General features: G+C 49.6%; 1 protein-coding gene across 1 annotated transcript in view; it reads right to left on the reverse strand.

The window, feature by feature from the left end:
- The window catches only part of IGDCC3 (immunoglobulin superfamily DCC subclass member 3), a 100,723-nt gene extending 85,306 nt beyond the window's left edge, over nucleotides 1-15,417 (reverse strand). Inside the window, exons 1-2 of the mRNA XM_039723495.1 lie at nucleotides 15,208-15,417; nucleotides 5,134-5,439 (exon numbers count right to left, since the gene is read on the reverse strand). Coding sequence (XP_039579429.1) covers nucleotides 5,134-5,439; nucleotides 15,208-15,274 — 373 coding nt within the window. The 5' untranslated portion in view covers nucleotides 15,275-15,417. The remainder of the gene's footprint in view (nucleotides 1-5,133; nucleotides 5,440-15,207) is intronic.
- Nucleotides 15,418-19,030: the final 3,613 nt, after the last annotated feature.

Consider the following 19,030-nt stretch of genomic DNA (forward strand, 5'->3'; position numbering starts at 1 on the left):
GCTTGCCATAAGCACTCAAAGCACAGACAATATAGAAACATCACTGGCATTAGGGCTGAGCCCTTCTGCTAAGCAGTGGAGAAGAAAGGGCAATAAATATGAGCAGAGCCACAACAGGGGAGGAAAAATCTAGTTTATGGATGGAGGAAACTTGGAATGTAACACCAAGAGTTAAACTGCAATAAAATTCAAATTACCATTAGCAAAAAAGTTCCTGGGAGTAAAAGGAAGATGTGTCCGGAGCTGTAACTGACACCAGGGCAGACCTTTACCTCCAGCACATTTTGCACCAGTAAAACAAGAGTCACAAAAGCATTCATTCCACCTCCAACTGCAAAACCAGGTTAACTTGTCCTAAGCACAAGCCATAGGTAGGGCTCTGCTGACAACACTGATACTGTACAGGCAACCAACAGCAAACCCACGTGTTTAAGGTCTGCCTTGATGTTTTGAGCTGAGACTCCCAATCTGCATCCAAACAGTGGCATTGCCCAGGAAATACCTTGGTGACAACTTTGGTGCCACCTTATTTAAACCTTAATTTAAAATGCTAACTTCATAATGAGTGGAACAAAACTGTGTAAAAACATTTCCCACTCTAATCCTGGTTTGATCCCCCCCAGTATGGCCTTCTTTTGTAATTACATCCCTTTGTGATCTCACTCTAATGCCTTGTATTGTGACCCATAAAATAATCAGCCCCCTTTGTCTCTCCCTAATCCTTTTAGACTTCCTTCTTGTCTCTACACTCTTATAAATGCTGCCATTATTTGGGCTCAGCAGCTCTTCCCACCACCCCAGAGCCTGGAAAGGGGGCTGCAGGTTAAACCCTGAATATATTCTGTGCAGAGGAGCTGAAACGATGGGAAGATCTTTGCTGCTTTAAAATCCCTGTTGGATTCCCAGCCTCCTCCCCTAGCCACACAGCTTGGCAGGGAAACCAGCCTGCAAGTTTGCATGTGCACCAGCCCTCCCACTTCTATGTCTTGTTGATGACCCAAAGAACTTTGGCCTCGAGGCCACAGTGGCCAGTGGGGACAGCATGCTTGTCCCCAGGCTTGTCCCCAGGGCAAGGGGAGCTGCTGCTGCTGTCTGCAGGGATCAATGCAGAGAGAAGTCACAGCATCTGCCCTGCCCAAGCTATCAATCCTGCTCTCCTGCTGGCAGGGTAAGTGCCATGGACAGCCACACACAATGCGATGGAGGAACAAAATTTGGGACAGGATGCAGAAGGAAAGAGGGTGAGGGAGAAGAGAAATGCACATGGATGTGTGCTGCTATGCTTAACTACAAACCAGCCACCCTGTGGGATGGAGGAACAAAATTTGGGACAGGGTGCAGAAGGAAAGAGGGAGAAGAGAAATGCACATGGATGTGTGCTGCTATGCTTAACTACAAACCAGCCACCCTGCAGCAAGAGTTAGTGAAGAAAATGTCTTTACAAGCTCAGATCTGTCCAGAGTTATTATCAGGTCCTGCAGTACTTCAAATACTGGTCAGGTCCAATTCACCAAACTTCAGAAAATCTCTTTGGCTGTAAATCGCACCATTGACTTAATTCCCCTTGTTCCTTTTTTTTTTTTTTGGTGTGGGTTTTTTTTGTTTGTTTGTTTGTTTGTTGTTTTGTTTTTTGGGCTTTTTAAAAGCATCAGATCAAACAGGGCAAATTTCTACTCTCAGGCTGGATACGTGCAGAGCCTGATCCGATACCCAGTTTGATGGTGATTTCCAATTAGTGGTAACTGCTTGTTATTGAGTGATATAATCAATGGGTCTTACTCACTGGCTGGGCTGTGATTTATGATGATGTGGAGCCAGGTCCATCAAATTACAGCATTGGCAAAAAGAGCTGGAAATGCCATGAGATGACACGATCAGAGCAAGTGAGGCCCAGTTAAGCAAAGGGTGGTGATGAGAAGAAAGGTGGCTGTGCTCTGGGGAGCCCACCTTCCTGAGGAGTGGACTCTGAGTGTTAAAATTGCTGAGAGGGCATCTTCATCCACAGAGAGCCAAAGCATGTTCAGCTTCTGGCATGCATAAGGGAAATCCAGCTCCTCAGAGACCTGTGAAAACACTGCCAAGCGGTGCCTCCAGAGAACACTCTATGAAACTGATTTTAATTAAGACAGCTCGGAGTCATGCGAAACTACGAAACTGTCATTGAGAGACAGAAAAGATCTGTATTCAATAACCTGATCAGATTATAAAAATATGTTGCATTCCACAACCTTTTAAACTAACACACCAGGGTTTGAACAGACACAGAAACAGCAAATGAAAGAATTCCAACTGGGGTGTTAGGCAGAGGGTAGAAATGCTGAGGGCCTCCCTGCTCAGCTCAGTCACACGTAGGCTTCTTGCACACTTGTGCTTGTTCAAAAAAAAAGTTACACTACAAAAATATTATCAATGTTTTTAGCACCTGATCAGCCAGTCCACAAACCACCCAAGGTCCACTTCCTTCCACTAAGTATCTTTGATTAATAAGGGCAACATACAGAAATACCCTGGAATTTAATGAAATCAATTTAATGAGTTAATTTTTAGGAGGAAGGGTTTAAGATGCACCCACTTGGTGAGGAAACTGCCAGCACCTTGAGCCCATCAGGGCTGCACGCGCAGTGGCTGAGAGCAGCATATTCTTCCAGTTAAATTTTACTCAATGCCAAGTGTTGAAGTAAATTTGAAACATAAAAATATGATATCCAGCCCACATTTCCTGAATGCAAATATGTACATTCCTCCAAGCCAAGAAGATTATATTCCAAGCAATAACACAAAGCCAGGGTCTGTAACGGTGATACGAGACTAACAGCCTGCCTTTGAAGACAGCGAAAAGTGCAACAGAGCTCTCGAGGGGCTCCGCTCTGTCAGATCTCTTTTATTCCTCTGTAGCATGGCCTTGATCAACTTTCAAGATTTTTGTTTGTGAAAGGTTTTTATTTCTCCTTTGCTTTTGTGTTCAGATGTCAGGCTCAGAGGGAAGAAGAGATCAGCAGTGGGATGAGGTTTTACCCACCGGCAGTATTTACTCTGCTCCGCAAAGGTCTGCTTAGCACTTGGGTTTTTTTCCCTTCCAGGCAGCCAGCACCCATTCCTTCGATGCAAAGGTCCCTAAAATGGGGGTGATTACCCTTCTCCTTTGACTTGCTGATTGGGACTTGGAGCAAAGAAAATCACTGTCTCTTGTGTGTAACCACCCGGAGACTTGGGGGCTCAGGGTACAACTGTGATTCATTCTCAGGAGATTTCATCTAAGATTAAGCAGGGTCCTAAATGCAAGTGTGTGTTCCTACGGCTCAGGCACGGCAGGGGAGCTTGCCCTGAGCAGCAGGTTACATTTGCCCACAACATCCTGTTTTATTCCCATTATCTGCACGCACCTGTGGCATCAGGGCTGGGGAGGTGGAGGGGGTGTTACAAGGGGGGCCTGTTTGTGCTGGCTTCACCCAGACCTCTTCTCAGGGCTGGCAACAAACCAAGCCTGAAGCTAGAATAGAGTCCAGAGCATTTTCAACATGATCCCTTTTTTATTTTGATTCATGTGAAACTATGGCTACAAAAGGAAACACTATTCAGGGACACACAGCACATCACATACATATTGATGTGGGAGCCAAGATAACAGTGTTTATTGACAATCCACAATCTCAAAGGTAGCTCCTCTGGCTCTCATGTCTCCAGTTTACAGGTCCAAGAAGTTTGGCATTGTGCTTGTGCATGAGTCGGCTTCCAGCTCATAAATGCCAGAGCCATTCACCAAAAGTGCTCCAAGGTTTAGCACCACAAGACTGACAAGTCTGAGATCCAGCTGCTAATCTGGCAAAGCCCCAAAGCCCTTGGCTCCTGGACAATGTCACTTCTTACACTCCTGAAAAGCTAGGTTTGCAGATGGCCACTTCATGTACTCAGAATTGTTATACACAAGGGCTGGAGTGTTCCCTTGGTGGGCTGCCAGCCGGCCCTGGCACTGCGGGGAGCGGGCGGCAGTGTTCCAAAAGGCCCCCCAGTTTGGGAAATGCAGACAAGACCTCAGCCCCAGGCTTTGCCCTAAACTTTTTCTGCTTTGCACCAAAAAATCATGGTGACATTTGCAATTGCAACAGAAGCATTAATAAGTTGCTTGCACAGAAACAAGAGCGGTAGCCAAACAAGCTGGAGAACTCTTCAGCAAAACTTAACAAACCATTGTTCTGCCAGGTCTCACGGTTGTACCACACACCTATCCTCACACTCACACAGAAATTACATCCAGCAGCAACTTCTGGTTGAATGCAAAAAGGATGAGTGGTTGCATTCCCAGAGCCCCCAGACAGTCTCTGGGCAAAGAGAGCCACCAACACAACAGAGACAGAAACCACCATGGACCCCCTAGCTCTGCTGGGTGTCAGTCCTGGGACAAACACCAGCCAGCAACCAGAGCTGACAAGGGAGAACCAGGAGATCCAACAGGACCAACTGCTCTGGCCAGGGCAATGTCAGGTAGTGCACAGAGCTGGAGTCACAGCCTGCCCTGGAATTCTTTCTCCCCCACCTTTAAATTTCATTCCCTCACTGGCATTTTCATGTCTCTCCTCCTCCAGGCTCCCCCATCAGACAATCTGTCTGGTGTTGGTAGCCTTGCCCCCAAAGGCACTGCCATGCTGGACAGTAAATAAAACCTTGCTGCCTCTACACTGCCAGCATAAAATAACAAAATGAAAGATACCATGACCTCCAGGAGGTCTTTGCCTATGGTTTGGGAAGTGCTGCCTGCCAAGCAGAGCCCAGCTGTGCTGCACAGCAAAGGGGCTTCCAAATTCACCGCAGGAGATACACAAACCACAGACCACTTCACCACATGATTTTAATGTAACTTACACCTCCAACACAGAGAATTTGCTGTTAGAAGGTGGTTTTTAGTTTTCTACCCAAGAAAGCTGATGAGCTCTTCTTTCACATTTGGACAGCTACACAGATTAGATGCCAGCCAGATATTGACACCAGTTCCAGGGTTTTTCTTTCTTTCCTCTTTTTAATCCCTGCTCCATAAAAACCCAGCACCCACCATGTTGCCCTCCTGCTTCCCAGCAAAGCCAGTGCCCCTTGTGGGATTGCCCTGTGAGATGAGGGTGGGACAGTGTCCGTACTTACTTGCTGCCTGAATCTTTGCCTTCCTGCTCACCAGCAGCCCGTAGTGGTTCTGTGCCATGCAGTCGTACTCGCCTTCATCCGAGGACCCGTCTCCCCGGACCCTCTGGAAGCGGGACACGTAGAGGGACCCGTTGGCCAGCATGAAGGCATTCTCACTGTCCACGATCATCGCGCCATTCTTCCGCCACGTGATGGTGATGGGCTGGATGCCCTCCACCTGGCAGTAGAGGATCAAGGGTTGCTCCTGCACGGCTATGTCATCGCTAGGCTCCACAACGAACGCCAGCTCAGAGGAACGGCCAAAATCTAAAATGAAGAGAGTAGGGCAGAGTCAGCAGCATGGCCAGGAGCAGCAGCAGGAGTCAACTGCTATGGCAGGAAACGGGATGATTGAAACATTTTGAATGTGTTACAAAGCGCAAGTGTTTCTGAGAAACACAAAACCCGCAGGAGGCAGGCTTTGCCTCCCAAGACTTTACTCCCTGAACCTCAGGGTACAATTTCTTAAAGCATAACCACAGGCAAAGTCCTTCAAGGCTGCCTTTGGAGGCTCCAGTGAAGGGGACAGGCAGGCACACCCCTCCAGCAGCTTGCCAAACCCTAGCTCCTCTCCATACTGCCCTGAAGATTGCCTCTTCACCTCCCATTGCAGGTGTGCAGCATTAGACAATTAAAACGTGCACAACCACAGGGCATCATCCATTCCCAGCCCGGGAGCAGAAGTGCACACCAGCGCTGGAAAGCCATTCCTCTCCCCACATAGCCAGGCAGAGGGGCTGTGCCGTGCCCCAGACCCGTTTGCAGCACAGCCGGTGGGGGTGAAGGGGGGAGCAGCAGCTCCCGATCCAGACCATATTGCCAGCGGCATCTTCCCGACACTCCTCCCGCCTGGCAGAGCAGGAGGCTGTTTGCCTCTCGCACGCAGCACCGTGCCCTTCTGTCGCTTTGGTCTCTCTCACGCTGTAACAGGCAAAGCACGGTGCTATTCAGCCCTTAATGAAGAGCAAGTTAAGCACCAAAATACAAATGCACAATGTTCCGGCTCAGCCACACAAAAGGTTTCTTGCAAAGCAATTACGCTAAACGATGTCCACGAGAGATAAGTTATTGCAGAATTTGTACCAACAATAGGCAAACCCTCACTTCCCATGACACAGATACGTCCTAATTTACTTCTTTTGCCACAAGAACGTTTAAACGCTGCGTCTTTGGCACGTTATGCTTCACTTGGTCACAGCACACCTTTTGAAGGTATAATTTGCCCTACAGTCATGATCAGACTCTACAGAAGATGACAGAAATAGAACTATTGCTTAAAGATTGGCCAAAATATATGCAGACATATGAAAGACAAAAAGAGACCAAGAAATGGGAGTTATATAGATATTTGAAGGCTATAAATTCAGGGATGGAGGTGTAGTGGGTTTTTTTAAAGAGGAGCAATGGTGAAGAAATTCCAGCAGAGTAAGAAAACTACAGCTTCATCCAAATATGGAGAGAGCCTTCCAACAGTTCACTTCTGCACTGGCCCTTCAAGGTGGGGGTTTCCCAACCTGTGATACAGCTTCTTTCCTCTTTGACAGGCTCAGGGGAACCAACTCCACAGATACTCACAGAATTGGGATGCACACAAGCAATATCTCTTGGCAAACCCCAGCCACAGCACAGGCTTTGTAATACCTGTCCCTCATACAGATCCCACCAAGGACAGGATCCCCCCACATTAGGCTCAAAAGCAGGGTGGAGGGCAGACTCTTAATGCATAGCAAGAATAACAGAGATGAGAAGAGGCAGTTACACTAAAGAAAGAGAAGAAAAAAAGTCTCTCTTTTCTGCTCTGCAAACCCAGTGAGATTTTTTTTCTTTCTTTCTGTAAATCCCCACTGCTTTCTACGGCAACTTAAATTGGATTATGGGGGATAAACATTGAGTGCAACCTGAGCCGAGGCAGATGGACGGAGCAGACAAAGACAGCAGTGGTACTGCAGGGCCAGGCCAAAGGTACTGCCAGCAAGGTATGAGTGTGTGCAAGGAATGGACAAACCCCACTTAGTGACAGGCACCTAAAACACACACTTTATTAACCCATTAAGTCTTAAAATGTCAGGCTAGCTCCAGCCATCTCGGTGATCTATCGCTCACTGTGACTCCTTTTTTATGAGATAGCCCTGGGGTCCTCTGAGCAAGTCAGACTGCAGCCAGCACAAACCCATCAATTACTTTTTTTTGGTGAAAATTAAGGAATTAGATGAATGCTCTGCATTTTTCTGCAAAGTGGCCAGAGTCTCAACATCATGCTGGGGCCCCGTTCCCTGTGTGGGTGCTCTGGTGAGTTAGGTAGGATAAGGACCCTTGCATCCTCATACTGAGCCAAGAGGGACTTGTGACTCCAGAAAATTGAAGATTTCAGGATTTAGCCTAATGCGCAATCAGAAAAAAATCCATAATTAAATAAATGCCCCATCTTTCCCCAGCACCCCTGTACTCTTAGATAAAACAGCTTATTATTATATGTACAATAAAAGGAAGAATCAACATAATTACATGCCCTTCCCACAATTGCTGTCATTATAACAACCATCATTAAGGCCTGTGATTGGAGATAATCATGTTTGCCTCCATAAACATTCGGTCTGCATCCTCACTCCAGGCTGCTGGAACTGCAGGAGTGATGATGTTTGTAATTAGGACTGGTGTGTCTGAGGACACTTGCTGGAGTGGGGACACACACTGGTCCTGGGGTCTCCTTGGGCTGCACTCAAGAGCAGGACTGTGCCTTGAGGTGTGACACTGTGCAACTGGTTTGTTACCTGCAAACACCCTGCAGTGTCCAGAAGCACCCAAATTCCAACTCAACTCAGGTTTTTCTCATGGGATGCTTATCAGACCTTGAAGAAATCTTGCTGCCTCCTTCCTGGAGTTTCAGGGCCAGGTGACCAACTAACCAGATGCATGGGGAGAAGCTAGATCACCCCATCTGGGGATCTGGGAGAAGCCAAGCTCTGTCTTTCATCTGTCTCAAAGGCAAACTCTGAACACAGAGTCCTCTATTCCCAGGATGCTCAGGATGAGAGACAAAGGGACAGATGCTCCCAGAGGAATCTCCATGGTGGGATAAGAAGGTTTCTGGTGTTTGCTCTAGAGATCAGCTCAGAGGAGCCAGAGGGAGAGCACAGACAGGATAAGGAGGCAATGATGGGAGAGAGGAACCCACCCAATTCTATCAACATAAAGAACTGACTGTGGTTACCAGTGAGGCACAGAAATGATGCTGCAAAGTTGGAAGTAAACGACACTCCAAAGGCACATGGAAATAGTAAAAGTGCAATTAATTGAGAGCTAGCAAGGAAATTGCTGAGGCCATGCACATTCACTCAGGGAGTCTGAAAGTCCCATCCCTCTCCAGCAGCTGCCTGTGTATCCAAACCCCTCTAATCCCACTCAACATCCCAGGCACCTCCCAAAACGACTGCAAGGCAGCATGGCTCACAGCCACTCCCTGCTCCAGGCAGGAACTGTACAACTCTGCTCGTGGCAGCTCGAGTTTGCAGTTGGAGCCGGGGTGTCAGGCAGGCAGCTGAACAGCCCGCTCGTCTCGACGCCGGCAGCGCGTGAGGGAAAACTGCTTTGCTTTCTGCAAAGGGATGGAGGGAGGAAGCGTGATTAGCTCTGACATAAAGGCCACAAGAAAATGACTGGAACCCTCATTCTACAAGTCTCCTTTTGAGCAACATTTACCATCTCCCTGTGCAATATAATATGTGACTATATGTGCAAATATTTAACAAAAACTACTTCCCCTATTGATCAAGCAAGCCAGGCATACTCAGAGAAACCAATTAGCACTTGTGCTTTTGAACCAAGAGATTTATTTAGCGCTGAGAGAAAGAACTTCGAATTAATGGGAAGCTTAAAAGACACTTTGAAGTACATTTTAAAAAAAATAAGTTTAATTATTTTTTACTTGACACTGTGATGCACATTCAGGGCTTCAAAAGAACTTGCTTATACCCCGTATTGTCCTTTTCCATTTGGGAAACATGATTTTGGCTTCCCCTCCTGTGCTTCAGTGACTGATGTCACCGCTCCAATTAGCGGTGACATCCATCGCCAAGGACCTCAGTCACATCCTGGCTCATCCTCCTGGAGCCCATCCAGACCCGCAGCCAGCAGGGCCATCCCTGCCCTGGGAGCACGTGGTCCTGACAGATGAAGCCCGTGTTATTACTCCTGTTCTAGACAGGGAACATTAATCACAGAGGGATGAAATAAGCTGCCAATGGCCCGCTCTGAGCTTGTGGCAAGGCGAGATGTTGTGGGAGTAGTTGGGTCCATCTCACTTTTCCTGGTGCAGCATCACTGGGAGCAGTGCTGGGGAGACCAAGGTAGCACCAGCTTCCTTCCTCATCTCACCAACAGCATGACATCCACCTGCAAATTGCCTCACAACAGCACAAATTTGCCCCCTTCTGATTTATTGTGTTTCTTCCCAGCATAACAAACCCTTAATCAGCAGCATAACCACCACCAAGGATAAGCACTCCAGTCCTGCTCCAATAAAGCAAAAGAAGATGTGCAGGACCAGAGGATTTTAGTGGGATTTCATAGGTGAGTATGAGGATCAAAAACCTGGATGCAGGTTGGGCCATGAACGTGAAAAATAGCTCCTGCTTTTCCAGTGGTGGGTTGTTTTTCATTCAAATCCTTCTGCAAATGGAAGGATATGGAAGGAAGAGATATATGGACCTGAAAGATGTTCTCCAACAGATTATAACAAGCTTCAGGCTGATGAAATTGGCAGCCTAAAAATCCAGCTGCTGCCCTCTTAAATCTCCTTGAGCCTGACCCAGACCCTAAGGAGAAAAGCACTGCACTGCAGTAAAGTGCAAATTGGCTCTTTAGGGCATCCAGAAAATTTACATTTAAAGAAGAGGAGAATAGGCTGTAACAGGCCCCACATCTTGCTGGCAGTAAAGTTTACTAGCTCAGAATTTTTCATTCCCTTTCCTTTTGGACGGGAGGTTATATAAAGCGATTTTTCCATCAGGGAGCATAAACCACATCCACTCATTAAACGATTGCAGGAGGTCTCTGACCTCCTAACAGAGAGGGATAACACAACCTGTCAGCCACCTGACGGAGAGCCCAAAAACACCCAGCATCACTGCCCTCACTGGGGACACTGATTTTAGCTGAGGAAGGCAAGGAGCATGAAGAGCCAAAGAAGTTGCCCCAAATAATTTTCAGATGTTTGAGACCAGACAGCAAATCCCAGGAGGTTGCTTGTTGAGCACTGTGGAAGCTGGAAGCATTCACAGCACAAAGAGCCTTTCTAGGACAAGCCCCAAGTCCTTGTGGGCTCCTCCATATCTAAAGAAGGCAGGATAAAACTTGTTGGTATAGCTGGAAAGGGCAAAGACCTTTCCTGAGCTAATTACCCACAGCAGTTCCATCCACAGCGAGGCATCCTGAGAGCATGGCAGCAAGCTGAGCACAGGATGCAGTTATTTGCATTCCCCATGTATTTCACAGCCCTGACCAGATCACAGCCTCACCACAGAGGGCATCAGCGACACAAGCACAGAGCTGGAAACAGCCGTGCACAAACATAGAGCAAAGGCACAGCCAAGATGGGAAATGCTGTGCCAGAGCCAGGCTTCAGCTCCCAAGGCTGCTCTCTCAGCCGGTTCATTCCCTGACGCTGCAGGAAAGCATCAAGGAGGTGGCTGTCCCCACAGCTGGGCCCTTGCACAGAGCCAGCAGGAAACAGACTGGTCACTCAGTGAGTGAAGTGCCTGTGGATCAGAGATGGTGGCTGGCATGATGGCACAAGGCTGCCAAAAGAGCCACAGGCGCCTTGGCACCCCAGTGCCAAACCCCACCAGCCAACACAGCCCTGCCACCAAGCCCTTGAATTTCAGCTTGAGTTCTGGCAGGCAGGGATGCCATGCAAGGAAAAGGAAGGAAAGGTCTTTCCGCAGGAAAGTTGCGCATGACAAACTTTGAAACTCTTAATTGTAGCCAGGGGATATGATTAGTACCAATACAATTACAAAAAGCAAACTCAGCTCTCTCTCCTCCCTGCCATGCCTTCTGATTATCACGTCCCACCCTGAAATTCAGGATGGAGGAAAGCACAAGGAGCTGAGCACTGCATGGATCCCTGCTCGCTCCAAAACCAGCGCCTTGAAACACGAGCTCTTCTCTCTCTTTTCACGTACTCTCAGGTTTCAGCAGCAACGACCCTTCTGCAAAAGCATCTTCACAGCTCAGCAGAACCATTCAGCACGACCTACATCCCCTGACTTGCCATCAGCTTCATCAACACAATCTCATGTGCAAGAACAACAAAAAAACCAGGCAGCAAATCCTTGACTCTGCTCTGAAACTCTGGTTTTAAATTACCAACACAGAGCAGGTCTGGGTTGTTAAGTGACTGGGCTGCTCTCGAGTGGAGGGTGCGATACAACGGTGACATCTGATATAATGGCAGGGCCAGATCAGCGTGCTCGGTGCTTTCCTCATGCACTCGCCTGTTTGCCTCTCTCTTCTCTTAAAGTGCAATTATTGACATGTTCGCCTTCTTAACCATCAGTTTTATAAGCTTGCCAATGACTCCTGAACATGTGCAAACAATTATTTTTATTTTCTTGCAAAACCAAAATGTTGGATATTCTTTTGGATAAGCAGACTCGGGTAGATTTTCATGAGCCCTGCTACATAATTTATTAGTTTCTAAACTCTGTAAAACTAAAAGCTCCACTAAAGTTCAAATAAGTTTGTGATTTCAAAATAATTTTGAATGGACTATTCCTGTTTCTGACTAATGATACACAACTGATTTAAATGGGAATTCTTAATCTGCAGAGGTAGATTCTTGCATTGTTTTGTTAGTTAAATAAAAGGACAATATCGTGGGCCAGAAGACCAGGAGTGCAAAGCATGAAATATTGTGGGGAAAAGGGACCAAGAAAAAAGCATCTTCTGTCCCAGATCTGCTGCAGATCTGCTCATCCCATGGCTTTGGAGCAGAGTCTAAGGGTCTGTGAAGCAAGGGCTGGCATTGCATGAGGTCACTGCTTGGCACTTCACACGCTGTGACACAGGATCCTTGAGAAATAAGGACATCAGAAATAAAAAGTTCAGGCAGACAGAAAGAGGGAGAGAGACTTTCTCGTTTGCACAAATAAAATGAGAGCAGTTTTGCAGCTCTCTGCCAGGCAGTGCTGCTGCTGAGCTTAACCATGCTGGCCTGTGCCAGGCTGACAGCACATGGGCAAAACTGGGACTGAACAAGATGGAAGGGAGTGGGGAGCCAAGCAATGATCCTGGATCTGGGATTCTCTGCCCAGATCCTCTCCCCTGGAACCCTCTTCAAGCTCCTAAGCATGGGAACTTGTTCTGTGCCAGATCCAGAGACTGACAGGTAATAAGAAGAAGCACAATTACACCAGCTTAGTATTTCTAACGGCCTTGGTGGGGCAGATTAGAAGGGGAGCAACCTGTCCTGTTGCCCCCTCTCCCACCTTGCTTTATACACTTCCAAAGTTTACTTTTGGCACCATGATGGCCCCAGCAGGCACCTGAGTGCCATGAGCACTGGGGGCTGCACACTCACAGCCCTGTGCCAGCTTTGCCCTGAGCACAGGTCCCAGAGGTGGTGCATGCTGATATGGCTGTGCAACGCCTGCCCCAATTCATGGGCTGCCTGCTGCCTCCACGCGGGAAAACCACGTCCTGAGATTCTCCTGTTGAACTCCCGAGAGAGACGAAGCCCAAACGTGGGCTTGAATTTCATACCGAGTCTCTGAGCGTTACTGGGGAAATGATACCTGATACTCTCTATGTATATTAAGAAAAAAGACAGGATATTACACCAATTTAGTAGAAAGCAATCCCTTTTTTTTCATCTGAAAAAAGACAACAAAGCCATACAGAGTAGAAATTAGTGAAAGCTTATAGCTTCAATAATTTAGAAGTTAAGCCTACTTAAACATAAATGACGATGTTTAATTCCAAGGCTGTTACTGAGCAGAGCCGGGGAGCCTCTCGTATCCTATGCCTGCCTTTGAATGCCGGGCTCAGCAATAACAGACAAAAGCTGTCCACCACCCAGAACAAAGAGCTCCAGGAAATTAAAAAAAAAAAAAAAGAAAGAAAAAAGAAAGAAAAAGAAAATACTGTCTCGCTGCTGAGCCCACTCCCGCATGCTGACCAGCAGCTCCCAGTGCCTGGCTCACAGTCGCCAGAGCAGCATTTTGGGGAGTTTGAAAACCACAGGGCTGGGAGTGGAGCATCGCGTCCCGCACAGCGCGGCACTGCTCCGACACAGCATCCCCGGCGAGGCAATGACTGACACTGACTGTACTGAACTCGGCACAGCGCGCACACGCACGTTACCTCGCTGTTAGCCACGCTGAGAGCACAGAAATCCAATGAAGGGGGGTGAAAAACCGTCAGAACCAAAAAACTTTGAAAGCGTAGCCAAACACTCCTCAGCAGGGCCAGCAAAACACACCCCGAAGTCAGGAGCCGCTGACCCGCCAAGGCGCAGCGTAAACAAACACACGGGGCAATTTGGACAGCAGCAGGCGATAACCTGGACACAAATTAAAGTTGCTAAAGTTTTGCTTTCAAGTATTCACCTCTTTTCCTTTCCTCCATCAAAAAAAAAAAAATTAAAAAAAAAACCCAAACAACAACTTTTTAAATCATCCTCACAGTACTACTCAGGAATTTTAACATAATAACAAGACCTGCTTCATTACATCCACCTCACAGATCACTTCTATTTTCTGCGAGTTACACTGGCTTCTCCTCCTCGCGCGGTTGCTACGGACCACGTGGCGAGATTTATGATACGACTAACCCACAGCTTTGCCTTCTAAACACCCCAGCAGCTAATCTTTGATAAATCTAACACACACTTTTCTCCCTCTGAGCATGCTGGGCTGCTTACAGGGCTTTTTAAAAATAATTCACAGAATAGACACAGAGTAGTTTGGATTGCAAGTGACTTTTAGGACCATCTCGTTCCAAACCCCCGATATGGGCAGGGACACCTTAGACTAGCCCAGGTTGCTCAGTTCCTACTTTTCATTATCTAGAAGGCGTTAAAGAGAGACTAGAACAGGATGCACACGCGTATTTTGCTGCAGAACAGCATCTTTGTCAGATTAGACCCGTGCATCACCAGCAGAAGAAAAACACTGGCATTTATCCGCAGGACATGTGCACAGTAGGTCCAGGGAAAGCTCTCTTTTGATGTTTTGTAGTCCGGCCAGGTGGACTGTGCTACCAATGCGGACAGAGCTGGCGTTACAGGAGAGCACAATATATTTGCAGGTCTGAAGTTGCTCGCCCTCATCCCCGCAACTTGTCTGCCAGCATCTCTTCTCTCGCTCTCACAGCCTTTGCTGACGAACGCGACGCGTCCGCCGGGCGCTGCCTCCCGCTCGCACCGCGGGGACGATCCCGGCGGCTCTCACGATCCGGGCACGGGGGGATGGCCAGCCACGCCACCGCCCCGGCAGCCACCACAGCCCTGCCCAGCGCCAGCAGTGGGGGCTCCACAAACACCACCGTCCCTCCCTAGAACCCCACGCACAAGAGGTTTCCAGCTGGAAGCACAGCTCCTGGCGAGCACTTCGGGATGGGCTGGGGATGAAGGCGCTGGATGGGCTGGTGCGGGACGCCGCAGCCCCAAGCCACGACCCCTGCTCGCCCTCCCGGAGGAACGCGGAGGGATGCTGAGCCGCGGGTACCCCACGCCGCACCGGCAGGGACACGCGGAGCTGCTCGGCCCCGAGCCACGGGGGAGGGCAGAGCGCGGGGCTGCGAGTGACCGCGGACGGGCGAGGGGAAAAGGGACCGGCGGCGGGGATGGCGAGGGACAAGGGGATGAGCAATGCCCTGGCCACATCGGGGGTGATGAGGGGACGCAAAGTGCAGGAAGCACGGACGGACGGACGGACGGACGGAGCGGCCGCGGGGAGCGACGCCGGTGCCGGGCGCGGCGGCCGCAGGTCCATGTCCGCGCCCCCTCCTGCTCCCCCAGCCCAGCCCGGCTCTTACCTCCGCGGCAGACAAGCAGCAGCAGCCCCAGCAGGCAGGCGGGCAGCGCGGAGCCCGGCGGAGCCATGGCATCCCGGGCGGGCGGGCTCGCCTCCCTGCGCCCCACGGGGAGGGAGCAGCCCGCCGGCAGAGAGGGAGGGAGGGGAGGAGGGAGGGCGGCCAGGCGAGAACCACCCCCAGCTGTGGGGCGGGCGGGAGAGGGGGGGGAAAAGGAAAGGGAAAAAAGGGGAAAAGCGGCTCTCAGCGGTGCTGCCCTCGGCGCGAACACGCCGCCGCGCCGGGCGGGCGGGGGGCGGCGCTCTTGCGCATTCGCCGGGGCGCCGGCAGCGCTGGCCGGGCTGAGGGGCGGGGGCGGCTCCGTGAGGGCCCGCTCCGCGCCCGGGACCCGCGGGGAGTGTGCACGGAGCCTCGTGGGTCTGCCTTCACCGGAGCCCCCGCACGGCACTCCTGTCACAGAGCTCCCGTCACGGAGCAGGTCTCAAAACCCGCTCACGGGTCGAGCCTCACAGGTTTCCCCTCATGTGTCTCGCTCACCAGAGTTCCTTCGCGTTTCTCCCTTCGCAGGAGCCCTCTCTTCAGAACCCACTCGCGGGTCTCCCCTCACTGGTGCCACTTCTCGGGGCTCCCTTCACAGGGCTGCTCTCACCAGCTCCCTCACGCCGGAGCCCCGTCACCGGTGCCCCCTCACGGGTCTCCCCTCACCAGAGCTGCTTGAGGAGTCTCCCCTCAGCGGTCTCCCCTCGTGCGTCTCCCTCACCAGAGACCCCTCAAGGGTCTCCCCTCCCTTCAGCGGAGCCCCCTCACAGATCTCCCCTCGCCACTTTAACTTGCCGGGGCTCCCTTTGGAGAGCTCCAGGGATTACAGGGATGCATCAGGGGGCTTCTCCTCACCTGTCTCCCCTCACTGGGGCAACCTCGCAGGAACCAAGCAGAAGAGCTTGGCTTGTCCCACCTCTGCTCCTGATTTTAATGCTATCCTAAGTGACTTACCCGAGTCAGTAATGCGGGTGTTGGACCAGCCTGCTCACCCTGGAAGACGCCCCAGTGAGGAAGGACCCAGTAAGGGATGAGTCTGCTCCTAAATCCTTCTAAAGCAGGATAATTTGTCTGCCCTCCTGGCATGAAATAAGGATAATGTGTTCTTACAAGGCTCTCAGACCCTGTGCCCATGCAGTATTTAGTGCCTTCCAACTGATCCTACCCTGTCCCTTGGCCCATGTTCTCCACAAACATAACTCATATCGTCACTTTTAACAACAAAAGCCATCTCTGCAAAGACAGCTCAGTGTTTTGTGATGTTTGCTTGGTGAAAAGGAACTAAAATGAAATAAAAGTCAATCCTAACCAATTTCTTTCTTCAGACTAAAACCAGATTTTGTGGACTGGGTTACTAAATCACTACTGGGTTACTGTAACCATTCCTAGAAATCTGGTGAAAAACCCTTTGTGAAGAGGGGCAACGTGAGGCTCCCCTGGATGGTGCACCCTGAGCGTGTCGGAGCCGGCTAACGAGGAAAGAAGACGTCACTACATCTGCTCCACATTAAAGCTTCCTTCGTTTAGCGGAGGGTTGAGCTGTACGAGGCTCCTTTCAGCTGGGGAAGAATTTGCTCTGGCTCCGCCAGCCTCTCAGTAACATCTGAATTTCTGTGCTGTCCCTGACCTTTTGGCACCAGCCGTGCTCTTGCTCCGACTCCCTGGCTCCTGCCATGGGGCCCCATCAGCATTTATGTAACGCTTGAAGCCATCATGGACTTGTGGCCGCTGTTACTGAGGATGGTTTGTGGCAATTAATAATTCCAAGAGAAATTGAGCATGATGTGCTTTGCAGGGCTGCTTTCCCTGTGAACCACAGATTTTGTGTGCCTTTGCTGCCAAGTGCCCTGGCAGGACCCAGGAGCTGGGGGAGGTAGGTACATGTTTAGGGTATCACCAACTTTACCCCCACATCTTGCAAATGACACTGGTGACAGCACTGGTAGCACATTCAGAAATCATCACTACTCCAAACAATAGGACTTACATGAAAAACCATGAGATCTTTTAGGGAATAGGCAGGTTTGGGGCTTTTGGAGCCACCTAAGAGCAGGAATTCAGAGCACTCATGTTTTTCTACGCTCTGTAAGCACAAGGACTTAGAAAAGTTGCTTTGTACTGGAGGCAGGAATTTGCTTATCACACTGCGAGCAGAAATCGGAGCCTTTGGAAAAGCAAGAGGGTTGCAGGAGTGACAGTGTCCAGCCCAAACTGAGGCTCCAAACCCTTTCCTGCAGAGCAGCCGATGGGTCCATTCCTCTGTCCCCCCTGCTGCTGTGGGGCACAGAATCTGTCTGTCCATCTGCCCTCCCTCTCCACAATGCCCTCTGAGGGCATCACTCACTTCTCACTCCCTGCACAGCAAATTTCCATCAGCTCCAATCGTGCTCCTGATTTACACCAATTAACTGCAAACTGAGGTCCCCAAGACACCATTAGTAGTTTCAGTGGATGAAGTGGGAGATTAACTTGTCTGAATTCACTCCATTTATTATTCTATGTGTAATTGTGGTTACCCTGCCTGCTAACAGTCTGGGAGCTTTTCCCTTATGTAGGTACATGCAGGGTTTTAGCATCTGCTTCATGGTCAGTGAGCAACGGGGAGCGGGAGGCAAAATTGTGGCACCCACCTTGAGGCACTGAGCCCAGAGCCACGGCAGCAGTGGTGCAACCATCCCGGGACCTGCTTCTGGAAGCAGCAAAAACTGTTTTCTCTGTGTCTGTTGAGAATCTGTGAAGCAATCCTGGCCATGTCACTGCAGCACACAGCCCATTGTCTCGTGCTGTGCCATGTTCCAGAGGGCTGAGCTGGGCCACACACTGCACTGCCAATTGTAACTCCTTGAATTACCCGAGACCACGAGAAACCCAAGCTCACTGTAGTGTATTTCCAGCTGCACCCTTACACAGTGTGTCAGGGTGACAAAGGCTGGGAAGAGAAAGAAACGCAACCTGACGCTTTGCTCTTCACTTCTCTCCTGTAACTGCCGTGTCCGTCCATCTCTGGCATCCATTCCATCCATTCCTCTCAGCAGCCTCCAATCAGCATCCTATGCTGTGAACTGGGAGCTGGAAGAGTGATTTGCAGTCACCCATCACTCCCTCCAAGGTCCTTCCTTGCTCGTTTGTGGGGTTACCTATCATTAGGAGAAAGACTCATCAGAGTTACACAGTCTGACAGAGTTCCCTTTAACCACTATCAGAGAACACTGTGCTAAGTGCAGATTTATTACCTCTGTAATGCAGATAAAATGAGATTTTATGGCTCTGTAGTCGTGGCAGCATAAAGTAATAATGGAAACTATGTACTGAAGTAGAGAATGCATCCCAGGAAGAAGGGAGATGCACGGGAGGTTAACAGTGTGTCCTTGGGCACTGGCAGGTATCCTCTCACCAATCCTGCTGGACACAAGCCACCCAGTGCTCAGCCCAGTGTGCCATCCAAGAGAACTCTCACCACTCCATGCTAGATGCCTCTGCTTATTTTTACCATTAAAAAATTCCCAGCAATAGGAAGCATGAAACTGGGCAAATATTTTTTCCTATAGGAATCAGTTCAAAACTGAGAAAGAGCAAGAGTCATCCAGAAATGACTAATGACTCCAAACTCTGCTCATGTCTGAAATGCCAGAAGAATCCCAAGGAACCAAGTACCTGCCAACCTTCATGGTGATGAGCTCTGAAGTGGTGTGAGTATGAATTCTTCATTCTGCTCCCACCACTGCTTCTGCCAGCAAGGTACAGCCTCAAACAGCTGGAACAGACTTAATTGTGAGAAAAATTCCAC

Source organism: Passer montanus, unplaced genomic scaffold (assembly GCF_014805655.1).
Source record: "Passer montanus isolate IOZ18808 unplaced genomic scaffold, ASM1480565v1 scaffold5, whole genome shotgun sequence".
Classification (NCBI taxonomy): Eukaryota; Metazoa; Chordata; class Aves; order Passeriformes; family Passeridae; genus Passer; species Passer montanus.